The 21,963-nt window shown below is 33.8% G+C and overlaps 1 protein-coding gene across 3 annotated transcripts in view; it reads right to left on the reverse strand.

The window, feature by feature from the left end:
- The window catches only part of DMXL1 (Dmx like 1), a 132,943-nt gene that overhangs the window by 44,693 nt on the left and 66,287 nt on the right, over positions 1-21,963 (reverse strand). The window contains exons 29-34 of one of the 3 annotated variants that reach the window (XM_032625989.1): positions 18,060-18,238; positions 13,267-13,397; positions 8,172-8,257; positions 6,547-6,748; positions 5,167-5,284; positions 1,875-1,937 (exon numbers count right to left, since the gene is read on the reverse strand). In XM_032625989.1, coding sequence (XP_032481880.1) covers positions 1,875-1,937; positions 5,167-5,284; positions 6,547-6,748; positions 8,172-8,257; positions 13,267-13,397; positions 18,060-18,238 — 779 coding nt within the window. Of the gene's footprint in view, positions 1-1,874; positions 1,938-1,976; positions 4,563-5,166; positions 5,285-6,546; positions 6,749-8,171; positions 8,258-13,266; positions 13,398-18,059; positions 18,239-21,963 lie in introns of those variants that run through there. The other 2 variants (XM_032625991.1, XM_032625990.1) reach the window with 2 other exon arrangements.

Raw genomic sequence — 21,963 nt, forward strand, 5'->3', positions numbered from 1 at the left:
AACATCTGAAAAGACACTTCAACCAAAAAGTTACACAAATGGCAAATAAGCACATGATTAAGATGCTTAATGCAAATTAAATCCATAACAAACTACCAGTACACATCTACTAGAATGGCTAAAATAAAAAGGCTGACCATACTAAGTGTTGGTGAGAATGTTAAGCAACTGATTTCATATACTGTCGCTGAGAATGTAAAATGGTACAACAGAAAATACTGAAGCAGTTCCTTAAAAAGTTAACCATACACCTACACTATGATTCAGTCGTTCCATTCCCAGGCATCTACACAAGAGAAATGAAAGCATATGCCCATACAAAGAAACTTGTGCATGAATATGATAAGTAGTCTTATTTGAAATAGCCCCAAAATGGTAACAGCGCTAGTGTTCATCAACAGGTAAATGGACAAACAAACTGTGGTATAGCCATAAAATGAATATAATTCAGTGATAAAAATGAATGAACTACTGAAATATACAATATGGAAGAATCTCAAAATAATTATGCTAAGAGAAAGGACAGAGAAAAAAAGACATTGTATGATTCTATTTACATAAAATTCAAGAAAATGCAAACTAATCAGTAATGTCAGGAAGCAAATTGGTAGTTGTCTGAGAGAAAGAGGGCAAAGTTAGGAAGGGAGAAGCAAGGAAGGAATTAAAGTTTTGAGGTTGATGGATATATTCATTATCTTGATTGTGATGATGGCTTCACCAATGTATACATATGTCAAAGTTGACCAAACTCTACACTTTAATAAATATGTGCAGTTACTTTAAGTCAGGTATACCTAACAAACCTGTTTAAAATAAAACTGTAGCAGATGGCTTGGAAAATTCTGGCCAAAAATTGTTATGACGTTAACCAAACAGAATGACTGCCTTTTGATATAGTGTGATGACTACAGAAATACAACATTCTGATTATTAACATTTTATAAAATCTGTCAAAAGAAAAGTCTTAGGATAAGAATTCATGCTAACGTATAGACTATAATAATTAATGAGTACCCAGGCAAAGAATATTGTTAACTGATAAAAAGTCTGAATTACATTTCCTCAAAACTTCTGAAGGCCATTAGAACTTTCCAAAGTTAAGTATGGACGGCATATATTTACTTTGCCAAAGTTTTAGTTACAATATAAACTTTATATCAAATCAGTCTTTTTAAATTAATTGCATAGAATCCTTTGGGAAAGAAAAAGAAGTGGAAATTAGTAGCCTTAAAAAAATATTTTGAGAAATCATTCCCCTAAAAATTACTCTGTTGAGATTGTCTTAAAATAAGAATATGAAACATATAAATTAAATACCAACCTACTAAAAGTTGTATTTGAATGTTTGATCACAGAACATCTGGGAGTTATTTTATGATTGTACAAATTCTCATCCTTTCTGCTCTTATTCTCAAGTACTGAGTACTTACTATGCATAAGGCAATGTGCTATATGCTACTGATACCAGTAAAACAAAGGCTACATAATCGTATTTGATATATTTCAAGTAATTTACATCATAGGAGAGAATTTTATCTTCAAAAGTAATACTTGCAGAAACAGAACAATACTACTATACTTCTATAATACCTACTGTAATTATATTTTATTAAGAACCTTAGTTTTATTTACTCAGAAAAATCTGCAGCCAAAACAGGATACATTCAACTCCCTTTAAAACTGCATTGTCTTAATAACAAAACAGAAACAATTTTTATGATTGCAATATTTAACTTGTTAAAAAAAGAATAATTTGAGGGAATAGTAATTTAATTCCATTAGAAACAAAGTCCAGTCCAAAACTAAAATGCAAACACTTTGTTTTTCTTGTTAAAGAATGCAATTTCTAATTTCAGTTGAATGATATTTTGTACCTTATTGATGTTTGGCTCCTCCATCATAGAATTTTTGATGGTTTCACAGCTGTCCTCTAATGACTTCATCAAGAAAGAATAACCACATGACAAAGAGTAAGGATGAGATGTAACATGCAAAATACTGGGGATATTTTTTTTAATTTTATTTTTAACTAAATTTACTAAAAAACAACACTGGACTGAGTTATTATTTTTTTAATTTCATATATTTTAAAAGAAGCATGTGTGGGGATGCATGATTGGGGTTGGGGAAAACTTAATCTGTCGGAACTCCTTAACTATCACTATATATTTTATACTATTTCTTAAGAAATTTTTACCCACTTAACTCACTTGAAACGTTGACATTAAAGCAAGATTGAGCCCAAAGTACTTTATACTACAAATTTCAGGGCTACTAGTGCCAGAGTACTATCAACTGAAAATTAAAGTCAAATCGTTCTCTTACACACTATTAAGTCTTGTCTCCATTATGATACCTCATTCCTCAAGGAAGACCTCCTGATTAGAAAATTTTTGATTCCTAGGTTTCTAATTCTCTCCTTCTCTTGATTTAGCCAGAAACAGTCAATAAAATGCTTGGAGACACATATCATTTTTAAAAGGGGATATTAGCACTTGTTAAAGAAAGAGATGGTTCAAGATCTTTAGTTCTCAGAAAATGGAAAAAAAAAAACAGAAAAAGGAACTGGGGATAAAAATGACAGCTGCCAAGCATTTTTTTTGTTGTTGGTTATGATTCAGATATAGTCTATTTGCAGCTATCTATACTTTACTTCCAAATAAGCACAAACAGGAAAGAACTTCTATTTTAAAAATGCATGTGCCAGCAAACTACATTATATACGAAAAGAAAAGAACTGAGGATACACCAGGATTTTAATGTCAGATGAAGAAAATTTCATTTCCAAACATGTAAAGGAATAAATAAAACAGCACTCTCAAAATACTCTCCAACATCTCCCACTGAAAATTCAAGGCCTGTCACACATCTATTAATATCTCCTAACCATCTGAAAAGTCAGTGACTTGGGCTCAACTATTTAAGTATAATCATCATTTTATAAAGCAGAGAGATGGAAGGTAATTTTGTTAATACCACAAAAAGGCTAGTCAACTTTCCAGTAAAGATTAAATAACTTTGTACCAACTCTATAAAGTTAATATTTTATTTAATTCCATCTAATCTATGTTTTACTACATAAAATTTTTCTTTTCATATTTCCTTTATCAAAATGTCACCATCATCATCAAGAATAAAACAACAAAGTAGTAACAATCAATTTCTAATAACTACCATTAATCATGCCAGGTTTTAAATAAGTTAAATTCTGCTAATCAAAGTACTGTAAGGTATATCATATTCATTTTGGAGACTAAAAAAAACTAAAATCGGAGAAAATATTTAGCTTAATGATAGCTATAAAACATTCAGTGCAACATTCATATTCATGCTTCTGATTAAAATAATTACAATAGAAAAATAACTAAAATTTTCTTAAGATATCATGAAACTCCTAAGAAAACTAAGAATAAAACAGCAGAGGAATTTAACAGGAATAGTTGTACTCATTTATCCATTATCCCTCCATATGCATTCTGGCTTGGTTATGCTCCTCTATTTCCTTAATGACTCTATTTCCTGATTCAACTAGACAATCCAGTGGTAAACTAGTTTTCTGTTTTGTTTGTTTTGAGAATGATTTCATTTCCCAAATGCACTAAATATATCAGCAGTGGAGAAATGTTTTTATCTTCATAACTATATTAATCAAATATGGCAACGGTTTTTAAAAAATGATTTTGTACTTGAAATTACTATGCCATATTTGCATGTTCATATTACACGGTACATCAAAGAAATCAAAGAAGTAATAACAAGCAGAGTAAACATGCTATTTACACAGAATGCAGCAGTGCTTCATATACCATTATCAGGATGCTTTAACTTGTAATAAATTATTTTAGGCAAAGGTATATTTAAAATAAGAAACATTACCTCAGCAGTAAACATATTATAGTTACTCTGACACTCTTATCTAGCACATTCATTTTTTTTAGCACATTCATTTTTAATTTTATTTATCAAAAAAATTTCTTAAACTGTTTTAAAGGGAATTCATATACTAAATATTTAAGATATATCTGACATAAGGTTAAAAAGAAATACATTAATTTGTATTATATCTAATTGTATCTATTGTTTGCCTAGATTTCAATGTTATATACTAAGGTACACATGTCAGAAGTCTTCTAAGTTATTAGCAAGAACACTATATATTTTGTTTCCTGACTTGGCTATTCAAATATATTTACACAATCAGGCAAATAGTAAATAACAACACATGTAGTTGCCTCTTACAAATTAGTTCTTAAACTGAGAGACAATGAGATATATGTAATTTTCCTTTTTCAATAAGGTTAGATGCCATCTTGCTTTTTGCTAACTTGTCTATTAAGAAGCCGTTCTATTTCCTTATTTTTCCAACTGAAATATCTTCCTTTTCTCCTCCCACTTCAACAACTGCAAAGCTTGCTTTTAGATTAGTTCAGTGCTTCTCAAAGTGTGATCCACAAACCAGCCGCCAGTCTTGAACTCTTTGTTACTGATCCATGAGAAGATAAGGAATTAACTGCATCACTAAGTCTACTGTTTAATTTATCCAAAACTTTTTAATAGCAAAACTATTTCAAAGAAAGAGGCAATATGTTAATTTATATTCCAGTACAGGTTCCCTGTATCATCAAACTGGACTTACTAGTAGCACTGAACTAAATGAGAAAAATAATCTTTACGATAATAACATCAAGGTATAATCAACCAACTACAGTATAATTATAAATTAATTTCAGTCTGCAAAATTTTACTAAGAAGTATAATCAATACAAAAAAAGGAAAATGTACATATTTGAAATGTTTGCAGTATACAAACCTAGTTTCAATGAAACTTATAAGATAAACTTTATCACATGAAAATGATGGGAAATTTCCACTTTGCCTCTTAAAATGGTAATCATGACAACTCAAAACCAGGAAACAAGACAAAAAATCTTAAGTCAAACAGTATCTTTTTGGGAAATAAAAGTCCCATCTGAATTAGTTACTTTAAATTAAATTGGTTAGGAAAATACTGACCCTCTCTTTTTCTATGTATTAACTACATAATACATGTTTATGACATAAACAATGAGTTTTTTAAAAGTCTGTAAAATGCAACTTATTCTTTATAGTTAAAAATACAAAAGACTTTAATAATAAAATAGCAAACAAGTTTTAATTTATACAGACCTCATTTAGACACCTTTTCTTTGTGAATATATTTCTGATAAAGGTTTCTTGAATTTCTTCCTGCTTCACCAAGTACTGCCAAAGTCTCTTCACAGACAGTGACAGATGGTGTTTAGATCTACAGAGAGACAATATGTTTCATCATACACTTCAGAGATTTCTGGTTAATCTGACTATATTTCCTTGGTGCTATATGAATGTTTATAATACTAAATTAACTAGAATCAGACCACATCATCTAGGGTAGCAATCAGCAAACTTTTTCTTAAGAGATAGTAAATATTTCAGGCTTTGTGGGCTATATGATCTCTCCCCCAACTACTTAACTTCACCGCTGAAGTGGGAAAGCAACCATAGGTAATACTAAAATGAAAGGGTGTGGCTGTAATCCACAAAACTTTATTTACAATGCAGAAGGAGAGTGGATTTGGCCCCGCAGGCTGCAGTTTGATGACCTTTAACCTAAGAACATAAGATCTAACAAAAGAGGTATGCTTCCTACAAAAGATCTAGAAGCAAAACTACTCAAAGTGTTGTTTGTGAACACATACTGGACCATGAACTCTGTTACTGATGTGCAGTGAGGTAAGAGCCCATGAAAGAATGTAAATCAACTATGTCACTAAGCCACTAAGTACACTGTTTAGTTCAGTTAACATTTTTTTGTAGTAAGACTTTCTTAACGAAGCAAGCAATGAATTGATTTACCTCTTAGTGCAAATGCTTTATCTCCTCATGTACAGTAAAACAGTTTGCTAACTAGCTATTCCAAATAGCTCTGCTCCAACGTAGGTGTCAGAAAACACTGGCCCATGGCTCAAATCCAGCCTACCTTTCATATTCAAAAATAAAGTTTATTGACATTACTATATTTAGAATAGATAAGCAACAAGGACCTACTGTATAGCACAGGGAACTTGTCTCAATACAATGTAATAGCCTAAATGGGAAAAGAATTCAAAAAAGAATGGATACTTACATGGGTATAACTGAATCACTTTCCTGTACACCTGTAACTAACACATCACTGTTAATCAACTACACTCCAATATAAAATAAATATAAAAAAAAAGTTTATTGGATCATAGCCATGCCCATTCATTTACTGTCTATGGTTGCTTTTACTCTACAATAGCAGAGTTGAATAGCTGCAAAAAGGATTGTAGGGCCAGTAAAGGCTAAAATATTTACTATATGAACCTTTGCAAGAAATGTTTGCTAACATCCGGACTACAATATGCATCACACAAAGACACAGATATGAGCCTAGAACAGCAAATTAAATATTGAAGTACTAAAATATTTTTTCTTTAAATACCACCTGATGACATCCTGATTTAATAAAACTCATATTAGAACAGTGTTCATATGAAACCCTACTTGAAAGGAGTGTTTGTAGGTTCCAGCAAAGCTTTGTGGCGGAGAATTGCAGGACCTGCAGACACACTCTCTTCAGAGGTATGACTTGCAATATAGTTTTGAGGTGGCCCCCCGTGGATTTCAAGTCGTCGGAGAAGAACTTGTTCCCAACATTGAAGAGTTTTTAGAACGGCATGACAAAGTGGTGAACTAACTGGAAGCTCTATAAAGAGAAAATAAAATTGACCCACATTTATCTTCTGCAGTAAAATGCTATATTCAATGTAGAGAATAAGATATAAACACACATTTTGGCAGAGGCGATGTGAAAGAGAGGTGGGCACAGAAATCCAGAGGATTGAAAAGAATGTCATAAATCTGTATAGCATTTCAACATAATTAGTGGCCTAGGACAACAGAATAAAAGGGCAATCTAGGTCAAAATTACATCATACCTTTACTACTAGAACTTGGAATAACATTTGTGACTTGTGATTTAAGTAACTGCCATAGTGGTTAAGAATCCGCCTACCAATGCAGGGGACATGGGTTTGAGCCTCGGTCCAGGAAGATCCCACATGCTGTGGAGCAACTAAGCCCGTGTGCCGCAACTACTGAGCCTGCGCTCTAGAGCCTGTGCTCTAGAGCCTGTGAGCCCCAACTGCTGAGGCCCGTGCGCCTGGAGCCCATGCTCTGCAACAGGAGAAGCCACCGCAGTGAGAGGCCCGCTCACTGCAATGAAGAGTAGCCCCCCGCTTACCGCAACTAGAGAAAGGCGGGCACAGCAGCAAGGACCCAACACAGCCAAAAATAAATTAAATAAATAAATAAATAAATAATTGCTATAGCAATCACTGCTTTTGACTTTAACTTCGCACAAAAAATGTACCTGAATATTATAAAAATATGTTTGGGAGGGAAATTAATTGCTTTAAGCCTTTGTATCAGCCCAATTTATGTACAGCACATAGCTAGACTTCTTTTGAAAAGTAAAATAATATACAAGGTAAAAAAAGTGAAATAATACTTATTACAAAAGTCAGCACTTTCCAGTTCTACACTTCCATACTCCTGAATCCTGATCCCCCTTTCAACTTTTAGCTATTTCTGCTGTTTACCTTCAAAAATCTAAATAATATGCTTATGATTTTTTTCTATTTTAGAAATGATCTACTGATTTACTACTATGAAATATGAGAATAAACTTCCCCTCTCTCCATCATTCCAATACAGTCCATAATAATTTTTGGTTAGATTGATAATTTAGTGTCTACTTTGTTTTATATATATGTTAATAGAGATCACAGCTGAACTACTTGGTATACTATCATGCCCCTTTCTTTCCTGTACAACCTTTTTCTCCCTCAGAGTTAATAATTACTAAATTTTTGCTTTTGTTTAGTTTCCTACGTGTCTACAACTGTTAAATCTTCAACACCTTGGCTAGACCTATAAACAGTCTCAATACAGTCAATCACATCAGCTTCAGATTCCCTGCTTTCTTGGACCCTGTCCTCCTAAAAGCACCTAACAATATGATAGACCCATAGGAACTTACTAAACGTTTACTCCACTACTTGAAAAAAATACAAAATAAGTCCATCAAAAGCAATGGCAATATAAGTTTATGTTAAGCTATTTATTACCTGCAAGATCATGACCTGCAAAGGGATAGAAAGTCTTCAAATTGCTGAGCACCAACTGCACCATTGCCAAACGCATCAATGACCAACTAAAAATAAAGCAACAGTAGATCTGTTAAAAATTTACTTAGGGATTGAGAAGACTACACACTCTTTATCCAACAATTCACTACCAGGAATCTACCCTGAAGATATACCTCCACAAAAACAAGACAATACATGCATGTAGTTACTCATGTCAGCATTATCTACAACAGCAGAATAGTAGAAATTACCCATCAGAGTAATTGTAATGGTTGAATAACTAGCTCTGAATCATCGAATGTTTTAGGGTAGCCAAAAGGATGTTTAAATGTTAATATGGAGTGAACCCCAGCATGTATTAATAAATAAAAAGCAAGTTATAAACATTATCTATAGTATGCTACCTGCTACCTTCTGTGTAAGAAAGCAGCGGAAATAAATTTTACACACACACACCCGTATTTTTGAAAACAGAAGGATAAACCAGAAACTAATAAAAATAAGTATCTGTAGAGGGTACAGAGGAGGACTCAAGTGGAAGGGATACGAGACTTCAGATTTTATATTTTTATACAGATTTCCTTTTTTTAATTAAAAAAGATACTTTGGCATTTTTTTTCAAGCAAAAAATTTATTTCTTAAAGTACTGATTTTTTACTACTCTAAATTGTGGTAAAATACACATGACATCTTAACTACCTTTAAGTGTACAGTTCAGTGACATTAAGTACATTCATATTGTGCAGCCACTACCACCATCCATTTCCAGAATTCTTTTCGTCTTGAAAAACTGAAACTCTATAACCATTTAACAATAACTCCCCATTTTCCCTGTCTCCTAGGCCCTGGCAACCAGCATTCTACTTTCTGTCTCTATGAATTTGACTATTCTAGGTATCTTACATAAGTGGAATTATACAAGCATTTGTCTTTTTGTGCCTGGTTTATCTTACCTAGCAAAATGTCCTCAAGATTCATCCATATTGTAGCATGTGTCAGAATTTCCATCCTTTTAAAGGCTGAATAATATTCTACCCTATGTATCTACCACATTCTTTATTGCATTTAATCTGCTGACAGACACCTGAGTTGCAATTATCCCTTGGCTATTATGAATAGTGCTATTATGAGCATGAGTGTACTACTACCAGTTCAACACCTGCTTTCAATTTCTTGTGGTATATATCCAGAAGGGAAACTGCTGGGTCATATGGTAATTCTACTTTTAATTTTTGAGGAACTGTCCTACTGTTTTCCACAGTGGTTGCACCAGTTCACATTCCTACCAACAGTGCACAAGGGTTTCAATCTCTCCACACCCTTGCCAACATTGTAATTTTCTGTTTTTTTTTTGATAATAGCCAATCTAATGGGTGTGAGGGGATCTCTCATTGTGGTTTTTATTTGCATTTCCTCAATAATCTGTGATAGTGAGAATCTTTTCATGTGCTTATTTTGAAAAATGTCTGTTCAACTTATTTGCCCATTTTTTAATTGAGTTATTTTGTTGTTGAGTTACACAGATTAACTTTTGAGCCATGTAAATATTCCATATATTCAAAAAAACAAAATCAGGTTAACACAGGAAACCAGCAAATAAAAATCTCATATTGATACCAACACCAGACAAAGACATCACAATAAAGGAAAATTACAGGCCAATATCAGTGATGAACATAGACACAAAAATCCTCAACAAAATACTAGCAAATCAAATCCAACAACACATTAAAAGGATCATACACCATGAACAAGTGGGATTTATCCCAGGGATGCAAGGATACTTCAGTATACGCAAGGATACTTCAATATACACAAATCAATCAATGTAATACACCACATTAACAAACTAAAAAATAAAAACCATATGATCATCTCAATAGACGCAGAAAAAGCTTTTGACAAAATTCAACACCCACTTATGATAAAAACTCTCCAGAAAAGTGGGCATAGATAACATACCTCAACATAATAAAGGCCATATATGACAAACTTACAGCTAACATCATACTCAATGGTGAAATGCTGAAAGCATTTCCTCTAACATCAGGAATAAGACAAGGATGTCCACTCTTGTCACTTTTATTCAACATAGTTTTGGAAGTCCTAGCTACAGCAATCAGAGAAGAAAAAGAAATAAAAGGAATCCAAATTGGAAAAGAAGAAGTAAAACTGTCACTATTTGCACATGACATGATACTACACACAGAGAATCCTAAAGATGTTAACAGAAAACTACTAGAGCTTGTCAATGAATTTGGTAAAGTTGCAGGATACAAAATTAATACACAGAAAGCTCTTGCATTCCTATACACTAACAATGAAAGATCAGAAAGAGAAATTAAGGCAACAATCTCATTTACCATCTCATCAAAAGAATAGAATACTGGGCTTCCCTGGTGGCGCAGTGGTTGAGAGTCCGCCTGCCGATGCAGGGGACACGGGTTCGTGCCCCGGTCTGGGAGGGTCCCACATGCCGCGGAGCGGCTGGGCCCGTGAGCCATGGCCGCTGAGCCTGCGCGTCCGGAGCCTGTCCTCCGCAGCGGGAGAGGCCACAGCAGTGAGAGGCCCGCGTAATGCATAAAAAAAAAAAAAAAAAAAAAAAAAAAGAATAGAATACCTAGGAATAAACCTACCTAAGGAGGCAAAAGACCTGTACTCAGAAAACTATAAGATACTGATGAAAGAAATCAAAGATGACACAAACAGATGGAGAGATATACCATGTTTTTGGATTGGAAGAATCAATATTGTCAAAATGACTACACTACCCAAAGTAATCTACAGAATCAGTGCAATCCCTATCAAATTACCAATAGCATTTTTCACAGAACTAGAACAGAAATTTTACAATTTGTATGGAAACACAAAAGACCTCCAATAGCCAAAGCAATCCTGAGAGAGAAAGATGGAGCTGGAGGAATCACACTCCCTGAGTTCAGACTATACTACAAAGCTACCATAATCAAAACAGTATGGTACTGGCACAAAGACAGACATACAGATCAATGGAACAGGATAGAAAGCCCAGAGATAAACCCACCCATCTATGGTCACCTAATCTACGATCAAGGAGGCAAGAATATACAATGGAGAAAAGACAGTCTCTTCAATAAATGGTGCTAAGAAAACTGGACAGCTATATGTAAAAGAATGAAATTAGAACATTCTCAAACACCATACACAAAAATAAACTCAAAATGGATTAAAGACCTAAATGTAAGACAGGATACTATAAAACTCTTAGAGGAAAACAAAGGCAGAACACTCTCTGATATAAATTGCAGCAAGATCTTTTTTGACTGATTGCCAAGAGTAGTGAAAATAAAACCAAAAATAAACAAATGGGACCTCATTAAACTTAAAAGCTTTTGCACAGCAAAGGAAACCGTAAACAAAACAAAAAGACAACCCTCAGAATGCAAGAAAATACTTGCAAACTAAGTGGCCAACAAGGGATTAATCTCTAAAATATCAAACAGCTCATGCAGCTCAATATCAAAAAAACAAACAACCCAATCAAAAACTGGGTGGAAAATCTAAATTGACATTTCTCCAAAGAAGACATACAGATGGCGAAAAAGCACATGAAAAGATGCTCGACACTGCTAATTATTAGAGAAATGCAAATCAAAACTACAAGGAGGAATCACTTCACACTGGTCAGAAGAGCCATCATCAAAATATCTACAAACAATAAATGCTGGAGAGGCTGGGGAGAAAAGGGAACCCTCGTACACTGTTGGAGGGAATGTAGATTGGTAAATTGGTACAGTCACTATGGCGAACAGTATGAAGGTTCTTTAAAAAACTAAAAATAGAGCTACTACACCATGATCCAGCAATCCCACTCCTGGGCATATATATGGAGAAAACTATCATTTGAAAAGATACATGCACCCCAACGTTCATTGCAGCACTATTTACAATAGCCAGGACATGGAAGCAACCTAAATGTCCACTGACAGAGGAATGGATAAAGAAGATGTGGTACATATATACAATGGAATATTACTCAGCCACAAAAAAGAATGAAATAATGCCATTTGCACCGACATGGATGGACCTAGAGATTGTCATACTGAGTGAAGTAAGTCAGACAGAGAAAGACAAATATTATATGATATCACTTATATGTGGAATCTAAAACAATAGTACAAATGGACTTATTTACAAAACAGAAATAAAGTCACAGATGTAGAAAACAAACTTATGGTTACCAAGGTAAAAAAGGATAAAGCGGGGGAGGGATAAATTGGGAGACTGAGATTGACATATATACACTACTATATATAAAACAGATAACTAATAAGAACCTACTGTATAGCACAGGGAAACTCTACTCAATACTCTGTAATGACCTATATGGGAAAGAATCTAAAAGAGTGGATATATGTATATGTATAACTGATTCCCTTTGCTGTACAGCAGAAACTAACATAACACTGTAAATCCACTATACTCCAATAAAAATTAATTTTTAAAAAATCTCATAAAAACTTTTCTTTTCGAAAAAGAAGTACTTCATTTTCCCTAATATACTTACTTGTTTCTTTTGGAAAAGTTATATTTTTCTATCACACAATTAACATACCATGTCATAATAAAATATATACACCTTTCAGATATAAACAACATATCATACTATCACTTATACATGTAAGGATAATAATGTAGCATTGGAGCTTTGAGGGTATTTGAATATTTATGATTTTTATATGTGTTCCACATATGCCATTTTTAAGACAGAAATCACTGACATCTTTGAGTACTAGCGTACTGAAAAGACATTAGATCTTTTAGGCTAAAACAATGCAGTTTGTTTATTGTAGGGAGCAAAGGGCAAGGAATGATATGACAGCAAGATTTATGAGAGCTGAAAAAAAGTACAGATTGTCCATTCAAGGGTAATCAAAAATTAACTGTGGAATTATTGTTAAGGAAGGGAATTTAACAATTTCAGCCAAAGAGATCTGGGTTATAATATAATTCACCAAGCTATTAATTTCATGTATTATTTTCAAAATTACATAATGAATTTTTTTAAAGAAGCTTAAAATTAAATATTCCATACCTATATGAATTTGAATTAGAATGCTCTTGGAGATGGAAATCTGAAGCTAAAACATCTTCATCTTCGTCATCACTTTCCAGACTCTCCTCTGAATCATATTCTGCTCTACTTTGAGAAGCAGGTAGAAAAGGCTAAAATAAAAGAGTTACAGAATTTATCATCCAACTATCTGATTTAACACATTCAATTATACAGTCTAATATTAGCAATTTATCCCATTTTGGGGTACTTTGTTATAAGAAAGCAAAGTAACCAGTACTTGGTTGCTTCTTTTTTGACATTCTATGCCTTCAACATCACTTTACACAATTCCCTTATTTATTCATCCAATCAACAAAAATTTATTAAGTATCCACTATGTGTGAAAAGTATACTCAATGTAAGAAATTTTAAGACATATATATAGTCACTGTCCTCACAGCTCTTATATTTTAGTGGGGGAAAAAAACAGGCAAATAATAGAAAACTAAATATAAATTGTATTTAGCTATGTTATAAAGAAGAAAATAGCATTGGGATCAAGAATATTAACAAGAGTTGAGATAAGCTGATCATGAAAGGCCTCTTTGAAAAGTGTCATTTAAGTGAGACCTAAAGGACAAGAAGCCATTTAACAAGAGGGAAGAAAAGCATTTTAGGTAGTAGATATAGTATGTAAAAAGGCTTTAATAAGGTAAAAGAGTTTGGTATGAAAAAAAAAAAAGAAGTTTGGCTGAAGCCTACTAAAGCAAGAGGGTTGTGTTGGGAGAAAAGTTGAAGAGAACAGCAGATGACAGATCAGGTAGGGTTTTTGTACAACACAGTAAAGAGTGTAATGGAATGCCACTGATGAGTTTTAAGTAGAGGATAGGTATTGAGATTTATACTTTAGGAATGTTACTATGACCATAGCCTTATGAGAGAAAAGTCAAATGTCAAGAGAAGAAATGGAGACATCAGTAACTAAGGCAAGAGTTGGCAGTCTGGATACAGGTGTGTGATGGAGATGGAGATAAATAACACATTCATGGTATATCTGGGGGAAAACACAGATTTACTGATCAATTTGGAGAGCAAGGGAAAGAGAAGGAAAAGACGATTTCTGGGTTTCTGGCTTGAGCAACTATAAGGATGAAGATGCCGTTTACTAAAATGGGAGGACTTTGGTTGTGACATGGGAAGTACTAAAGAAAATAAATATCAGAAACCTAAATCTTGAAGAAGATCAAGATTTACAGGTCAGGCAGAAAAGGAAGAAGAAAGAAGACTATGAAGGAATAAATAGTAAGGTTAGGAAATAAACTAGAAGAGACTGGTATCAATACAACAAGAGAGAAAAGTAATTCAAAAAGGAGGAAATAGTCACATGGGTTGAATACTGCTAAGAAGTCAAATAAGATGATGACAAAGAAGTTTCCTATACTTGATAACATGGATACCACCTGAATCTCAACAACAGCAGGTTTAGTGGGGTGGTAGTGTCACAAGTCATACAATGGGTAAATATGAACGGGACCTATAGTAATAGAAAGATAATGTGTTTATAGTTTTGAAAAGTTGAAGGAGGATGGGAAGCAGAGAAATGGGATAATAGTTCAAAAAAGTTTTGGGATCAAAGCAGGATTTGGAATGGGAGACAGCAGAGCACATTTCTGCTCTGAAGGGAAGAGCCAGTAGTGAAGAGAGAAGGGTAGAGAAGAAAAGCAAGGATAGGATTCAGAATAGCAATGAATCTTTGATAGGAAGGATGCTTCCTTGATAATAACAAGAGAGAACAAGAGAATGATGAAAGACTTTTGTCTGGTTCTATTTTTTTTTAATGACATAAGATGATGTCATCAGTTAAGAGTGAGGATGAAAGAAGAGATGTGGGAAATTTGAAAAGAAAACTTATAAAATCTTGGGTCCAAAGAAGCCCAATAAAGAAACATAGCAGGGAGGGCAGAAATTCTGGAAAAGCTGAGCAAGGAGTTTGGTAAGTCCTCTTCCCAAAAAGCAGTAATGAAACTGGAAAAAGTTGTCAAAAACAACCATTTAAAGATACTGGAAACTAATCAAATACATACAACACATAGAGAAGTATTTATTCAAGAAAAACTACTGAATCTCTGGTAAAAAGTGAGCATCTGGCATTTTGGCCAGGGGGTACTCCTAACCCAACCTCTGCCCTCTGTGGCCCATTTGTTCTATCAGGGACAGCAGCCTGTGAGGACAAAGAACTCTGTGGCCTGGCCAGAGGGGGCTGACTTTAATAAGAACTCCAGGGCTTCCCTGGTGGCGCAGTGGTTGAGAGTCCGCCTGCCGATGCAGGGGACACGGGTTCGTGCCCCGGTCCGGGAAGATCCCACATGCCGCGGAGCGGCTGAGCCCGTGAGCCATGGCCGCTGAGCCTGCGCGTCCGGAGCCTGTGCTCCGCAACGGGAGAGGCCACAACATTGAGAGGCCCGCGTAACGCAAAAAAAAAAAAAAAAAAAAAAAAATAAGAACTCCATGCCCATAAATCCAGAGAAAACTATAATTCAAAAAGATACATGCACCCCAATGTTCACTGCAGCACTGCAGAATGAAATAATGACATTTGCAGCAACATGGATGGACCTAGAGATTATAAGAAGTGAAGTGGGGCTTCCCTGGTGGCGCAGTGGTTGAGAGTCCGCCTGCCGATGCAGGGGACACGGGTTCGTGCCCTGGTCCGGGAAGATCCCATATGCCGCGGAGCGGCTGGGCCCGTGAGCCACGGCCGCTGAGCCTGCGCTCCGCAACGGGAGAGGCCACAACAGTGAGAGGCCCGCATACCGCAAAAAAAAAAAAAAAAGAAGTGAAGTCGGTCAGAAACAGAAAGATAAATACCACATAATATCACTTAAATGTGGAATCTAAAATATGGCATAAATGAACTTATCTACGAAACAGAAACAGACTCACAGACTCACAGACGTAGAGAACAGACTTGTGGTTGCCAAGAGGGAGGTGAGGTAGGGATTGGGACTTTGGGATTAGGGGATGCAAACTACTATACAGAGAATGGATAAACAACAAGGTCCTCAATCTATATTCAATATCATGTGATAAACCATATGAAAAATAATGTATATAAATAAATACTTGAATCACTTTGCTGTACAGTAGAAATTAACACATTGTAAATCAACTATACTTCAATTAAAAAAACAACAACAACGAATTCCATGCCCAGCAGCATTGTCAAAAACAAGAGTTCTCAGCAGCAAACAATTAGGGAAGGTTAACATTTCAACTAGCCTGAGGCTGAGATACAGATTGGAACAAGGGCAGACCAGCCAGAAATTTAACCAGATCCAGGAACAAGACAACTAAAGAAGGCCTTGCTGATCAAGAATCATATACCCAGCAAAAGTAAAACTATGCTTTAAAAATGAAGATGAAATAAAGATATTCCAATATAAACAGAGTACATAATAAACATCTGTTGAATGAATCAATGACTGCAAAAGGCAATGTGAAACAAGGTGATATAAATGCCCTTCTTTACCCTGAACCATGCAAAAATTACAAATGTTCTGTGACCATTTAAAAATTTGTCAGAACATTAAAAACTTTTACAGTCAGCTATAAATGTATAGGAAAATGAAAAAAAATAGTAAAAACAATACTTATTTAGTATACTGTAATTAGAAACAGTGAGAATTAAAGTGTTTTATTTCTTTGTAAGAAATTTATCAAGAGTACTTTGAACAGTGCTGGCCTTCTTCTAACTCAGGAATCAAAGCAAGCTTCTTTTCTAATCGTTAGCAAATCGCCATACTCCTTTCTAAGTTTTTTATCAGCGTCCAACTTTTTACTCTTTGCACTTTCAATGTTGTGAAATATTACCCAGAGTTCTTTTAATGTGAAGTTTTTTGCCAATTTCACTATCTCTGGGACATCTTCATCCTTTTGCCACACTTTCCTCATTTATGTTGATAAGCTGGCCTTTACTAATTGCCTCTGGCTGTACATATAAAATGTATCAAATGACAGCAATGTCAGTATTCCCAAAGTTAGCTATTTCTTCTATAACTTTACTTATATTTGATTTGAATTTCACTTCCAGTACTACCACTTTGCATTTTTCAGTTGCACTTTTATCTGTGTTAGCCAATTCCCTCTTCTGATCAGCCAGTTTTGTAAAATGTCACTTGAGTTTATTATGGGAGATAAGGAGGCAAGACAACCACATGCCTTTCTGTCTGTGTATGAACTGAATACTGAATAACAGGTACTAAATGACCAATCACTGACAGACTTTGAAAGAACTGTTGTGATTGGTCACTGATCATGATTTGTGGACTGAATAGCTAGCAGGAAAGTTTGTACTTTATGCGATTACTCATATTTAATAAATTGTGGTAACTTTAAAATTGAACAGTGTTGTTGAGGGACTGATGTTATTTAACTAAAAACTGAAATCTGTGTATATCAGGACAATGCAGGACTGCCTGGAGTATAGAAAAGGAATTAGAGTATGGATGGCACTTTGACTTCTGGCAGTCTTGATTCCTTAATTACTATCAAGCATTAAGGTGCTAATAACCAATTTATCTTTTCATCTTACTAAGAACGTTGTTTTGTTTAAAATGCAAAGATCATAATTTATAAAAGAACTGCCTTAAAACCTGGTTGAAATATGTCCAAAATATTTTAGGGTATATTTTGTGATAATGTACCCTGATAAAATGAAAATTTTCTAAACAAGTGTGGAAAAATATTTGGAAACACCAACAATTACACTTATTTTAAACAGTTTCATTTCTGTTTAACTACACAAATAATCATCTGGATAACACTTGTATTACCTTGGCAATGAAATAGTCCCAGATACTGAGCTCAGGTGGAATGAACTTCTCTTTAACTATCAGTGATTCCTGGCTTACTGGTGGTGAGGAAGAGGTCACTGAGGCAGATTCTCTGTAAGACATTTTTGATGGCCTAAAACGTTTGTTCTGTTTCTCTCCTTCTTCCACTAGTGAAGAAACTAACAAGAACAAAATAAAGTATTATAAAATAAGGACAATTTTCATTGTTCTGATTTCACCTATTTTTACATAAGACCTAAGGTTAACTACAAGTAAGTACATACACAAAACTGAGATTATTATGATAGTAAGGTAAGAAAATAGTGGAGGAAGTGAGACAAAAATCATCTTGTATAGTGATCTTTGTTTTTATCTCATCTTGTCCCTTACTCTCTGAATGTTGAGTTATCTAAATTATCTACATCTTTCTATTTTGTTTTTTAAAAATATCATGGGGCGGGGGGGAAGAATACCATGGGATGTCAGTGGTAATTAAAGGCAACAACTCAGTTATGAGATTCTTCAGTAATCACTTGGCCTTTTATCTACTAAAAAACTACTACTAATTTTTCACTGAAAATATTAAAAAATTCAAACACCAAAACTACCTACTAAACTGATTCAGACTTTTAGAAATGGCTTGGAGGTAGAATTTTCTACTCAGTGGAACAACAAAGAAGAGGGAGAAAATGCAATCTTTATTGTTTTAACTTCTAAACATTTAACAGTCAATATTCTCTAAGTACTTTACCTTAGAGTATTAAGGGCATTAGCAAAGAAAAACAAGTTATACAAATCTTTAATCAATACTAAGTCACTAGATGCAAATCACCAATAGAAAATCAAGGATCTCCTGGACATAGTCATGGTCTAATAGATAGGTAAACAACCCCATACTAAGGCACACCAATATTCTTCTTTAATGGTTACAGCAAGAAGTCACTTACCTTCCAAAGGAATGCAAGTATTTGTGTTTTAATACAATTTTGTTTTATTGCTTGAAGCTACTTAGCTTGCATAAACAGCATGCTCATGCATTATATCAAGCTACAGCCAAGCTGAGTCTAACAGAATAATTTAGTTACTTCAGAAAAAATGAAATAAAGATGAATAAAATTAGTATACAAAGGGATTGCTAAAAAGTGGTATGTAATCATTCAAATGACTTTAAAAAGAACCATCATATTCAATGTGTAATTTTTTCTCTCTGATCTTATAAGCAATTGATAATCAACAATCATGTTTCTAATATATCTGTTGCATACATTTATATACATTCTAAAACTTAAACAGTGGTTTTACCAAATTCTCATTGAGTAAAAAATTTAGAATATAAGGGTATTTTTTTAATCTGTCAAAAAAAATTAATGCTATGCTTTAAAATAAATTTATCACTTGACAAATATTACTATTCTCCTTGTTTTGTTTTTAGATTATTAGAAGGCATGTGATGTGAACACAGACGTTTAGGGAAAAATAAAACTTACAGTGCTAAATTCACAGATTTTACCAAGCTTGCTATGTCATAAAAAAGCAGAGTTTTTAAAGCAAAACAAAAAAAATTTTTTAAGAGAGAAAAACATTTGCAAGTACAGTGTGTGAACCCAGATAATTGACATGAAAACAAGAAATTAACCACACTGAGGGGAAACATTTAAAATTACAGACTCAATTCCAGAAGTATAAAACTTCTTATTGAAATATTTCTGATGCACAAGGACAACAGGGGAAAAACGGCAAACAGGTTCACAGTACCGAATGTTATATTACCTGAAATGCTACAAATGAAAAGACCTTAGTGATACCTCCTAGCAAACAAGAAATGATTTGAAGCGTATCATTAGGGTAGATGCTACCTCCTCTTTTCCCTCAAATTGCAGCAAGACCTAAGACAACTTTATGCTTATATCATGTTGGGTTCGAGTGGTCATGAAGCTGAGGGGCACCAAGAGAAACTGTGTAGCTGCTGGGTGCTTAACCATTTGTTTCTGAAAAAAGCTAATAATAAAATATCAAGAACTGTGTCACTCCTTGGATACAAACTGATTCTACTGTTCCATTATTAAGGTAGTAAATGGCTACTTTACTAGTAATAAAAGAAAAAAATCAGCATTAGGGAGAAATGAAAAGGAACTTGGATATAGATAGAGCTTATGAATTAAGGGGCATCAAGAAGTTAGAATGTAGGTAAAGAAAAACTAAGGTATGCACAGGAATAACGACAATTCTTATACCTGCAAACATTATTATGAAACACAACAAAAATTCTTAAAATATTTTGTTTTGCTTTACAATATGCAATAAAAAGCAAAAGTATGGATTTCTCACTGTTAACAGAAAAAAAAGTAGTTTTTCAAAAACTGCTATTGCTTATGATTGTCTCCTTTAAAACTTAACCATAATAGAATAATTCAGAACTCCATGAACATTCACCCACGCTATAGTTTTAATTAATTAGAAAAAATAAATCCCTCATTAACATATGTAGGAATCACAAAGTAAATTTGATTAAAAAATAAAATACTGATTTATGTACCTTAACATTTTTGTTAAGAACTCTGACCTGCTGAGTTAAAGTCTAATAAAAATCATCTACCATTTTCTTATATTACAAAGCTTAAGTCATATTTAAATTTTATGTCACTAAAAGTACATTAAGTATATAATAGACATGTAGAAAGAAAAATAATTTAGTTCGTAAGACCATTATTGCAAAGAAAATTTAAATCAGAATTTATACCAGAACAAGGAAAACAAATGGTAACTTTTAAAATCTTCTCATAGTACTAAGTTTATGAAAACACTTTTTAAAAACAGATTTTTAAGGGTTCTAAGCATGTATTTCATCTTCAATATACAATACATTGACACTGAATAGATGAATAGGTTGTCAGGAAAATGAAGTATTCAAGACCTGTCAGTTTTCATTTGGCCATATTTAAACACTAGAAACTAAAAATATATCAATATATATAACAATTTTGGCTGAATTCAGATCAACTTTTCTAAAACACATCATTTTATTCCCTTGGTCAACAATGTATACTGAATATTATCTAATTTAATTACACTCTTAAGACATCATGATTACATTCAACAGTAATTCGAACATACAGGGCTGCTTACTTACAACCTAAAATTTATCAAGCTGCTGTGCTGCTTTAGTTGGTGTGCTTTCAGAACAACATAATAATGCCTTCAAAAACTGAGATTTCAGAACTCTGCCTTATACTGAAAGCCACCCCTGCTTGTCCCTTTGTCTTGGTTGATTTTCTGTTCTCAGATTTTGTCTCTCCAACTGTCAGTTTATCTGTCTCACAGGACTGCTACTTCTAATTACTATTACTGCCTTTACTACTTAGTATCTTCACTTCTTCCCTTTATTCTGTTTTTCTATTTTTTTCTTTTTCTACTTGTTCCTTCACAAACTAAATCAGCTTTAGAAATAGCAGACCTTTGGTTTCATCATTAAATGAGCGTACTCTTTTTTCTGGTTAGCAAACTGATGAATCATGTCATTTATGTTTTCTGTACATGCTCCTTCAGTTACATCCATGATTGATTGCATTCAGAATTGTTTCTGGGTTCTTATAGACAGATAAGCATCACATAATCTATATGTGGCTATATCCAGCCCCATCACTAAGTAAACCTCATTTTTTAAGTATCCTGTATTATTTGGCTACCATGTCCCAACGCAAGAGGTTAAACATACAGATGCAGATAATTTTTTTCACTTTGATTATTTCGGATTCAGTAAGTGGTGAGATAGAGTTGATTATATGATATTTGTAACTACAAACAGCTATATCTGAGTGGTTAAACAAAGAACAACCTGGACTTTGAGTAAGGTTGTTTATGTATCTGTGCTCAGAAATGCTCCAGGAATTGTTTAAGTTGAGGC

The sequence above is a fragment of the Phocoena sinus genome, chromosome 3 (genome assembly GCF_008692025.1).
Source record: "Phocoena sinus isolate mPhoSin1 chromosome 3, mPhoSin1.pri, whole genome shotgun sequence".
NCBI lineage: Eukaryota > Metazoa > Chordata > Mammalia > Artiodactyla > Phocoenidae > Phocoena > Phocoena sinus.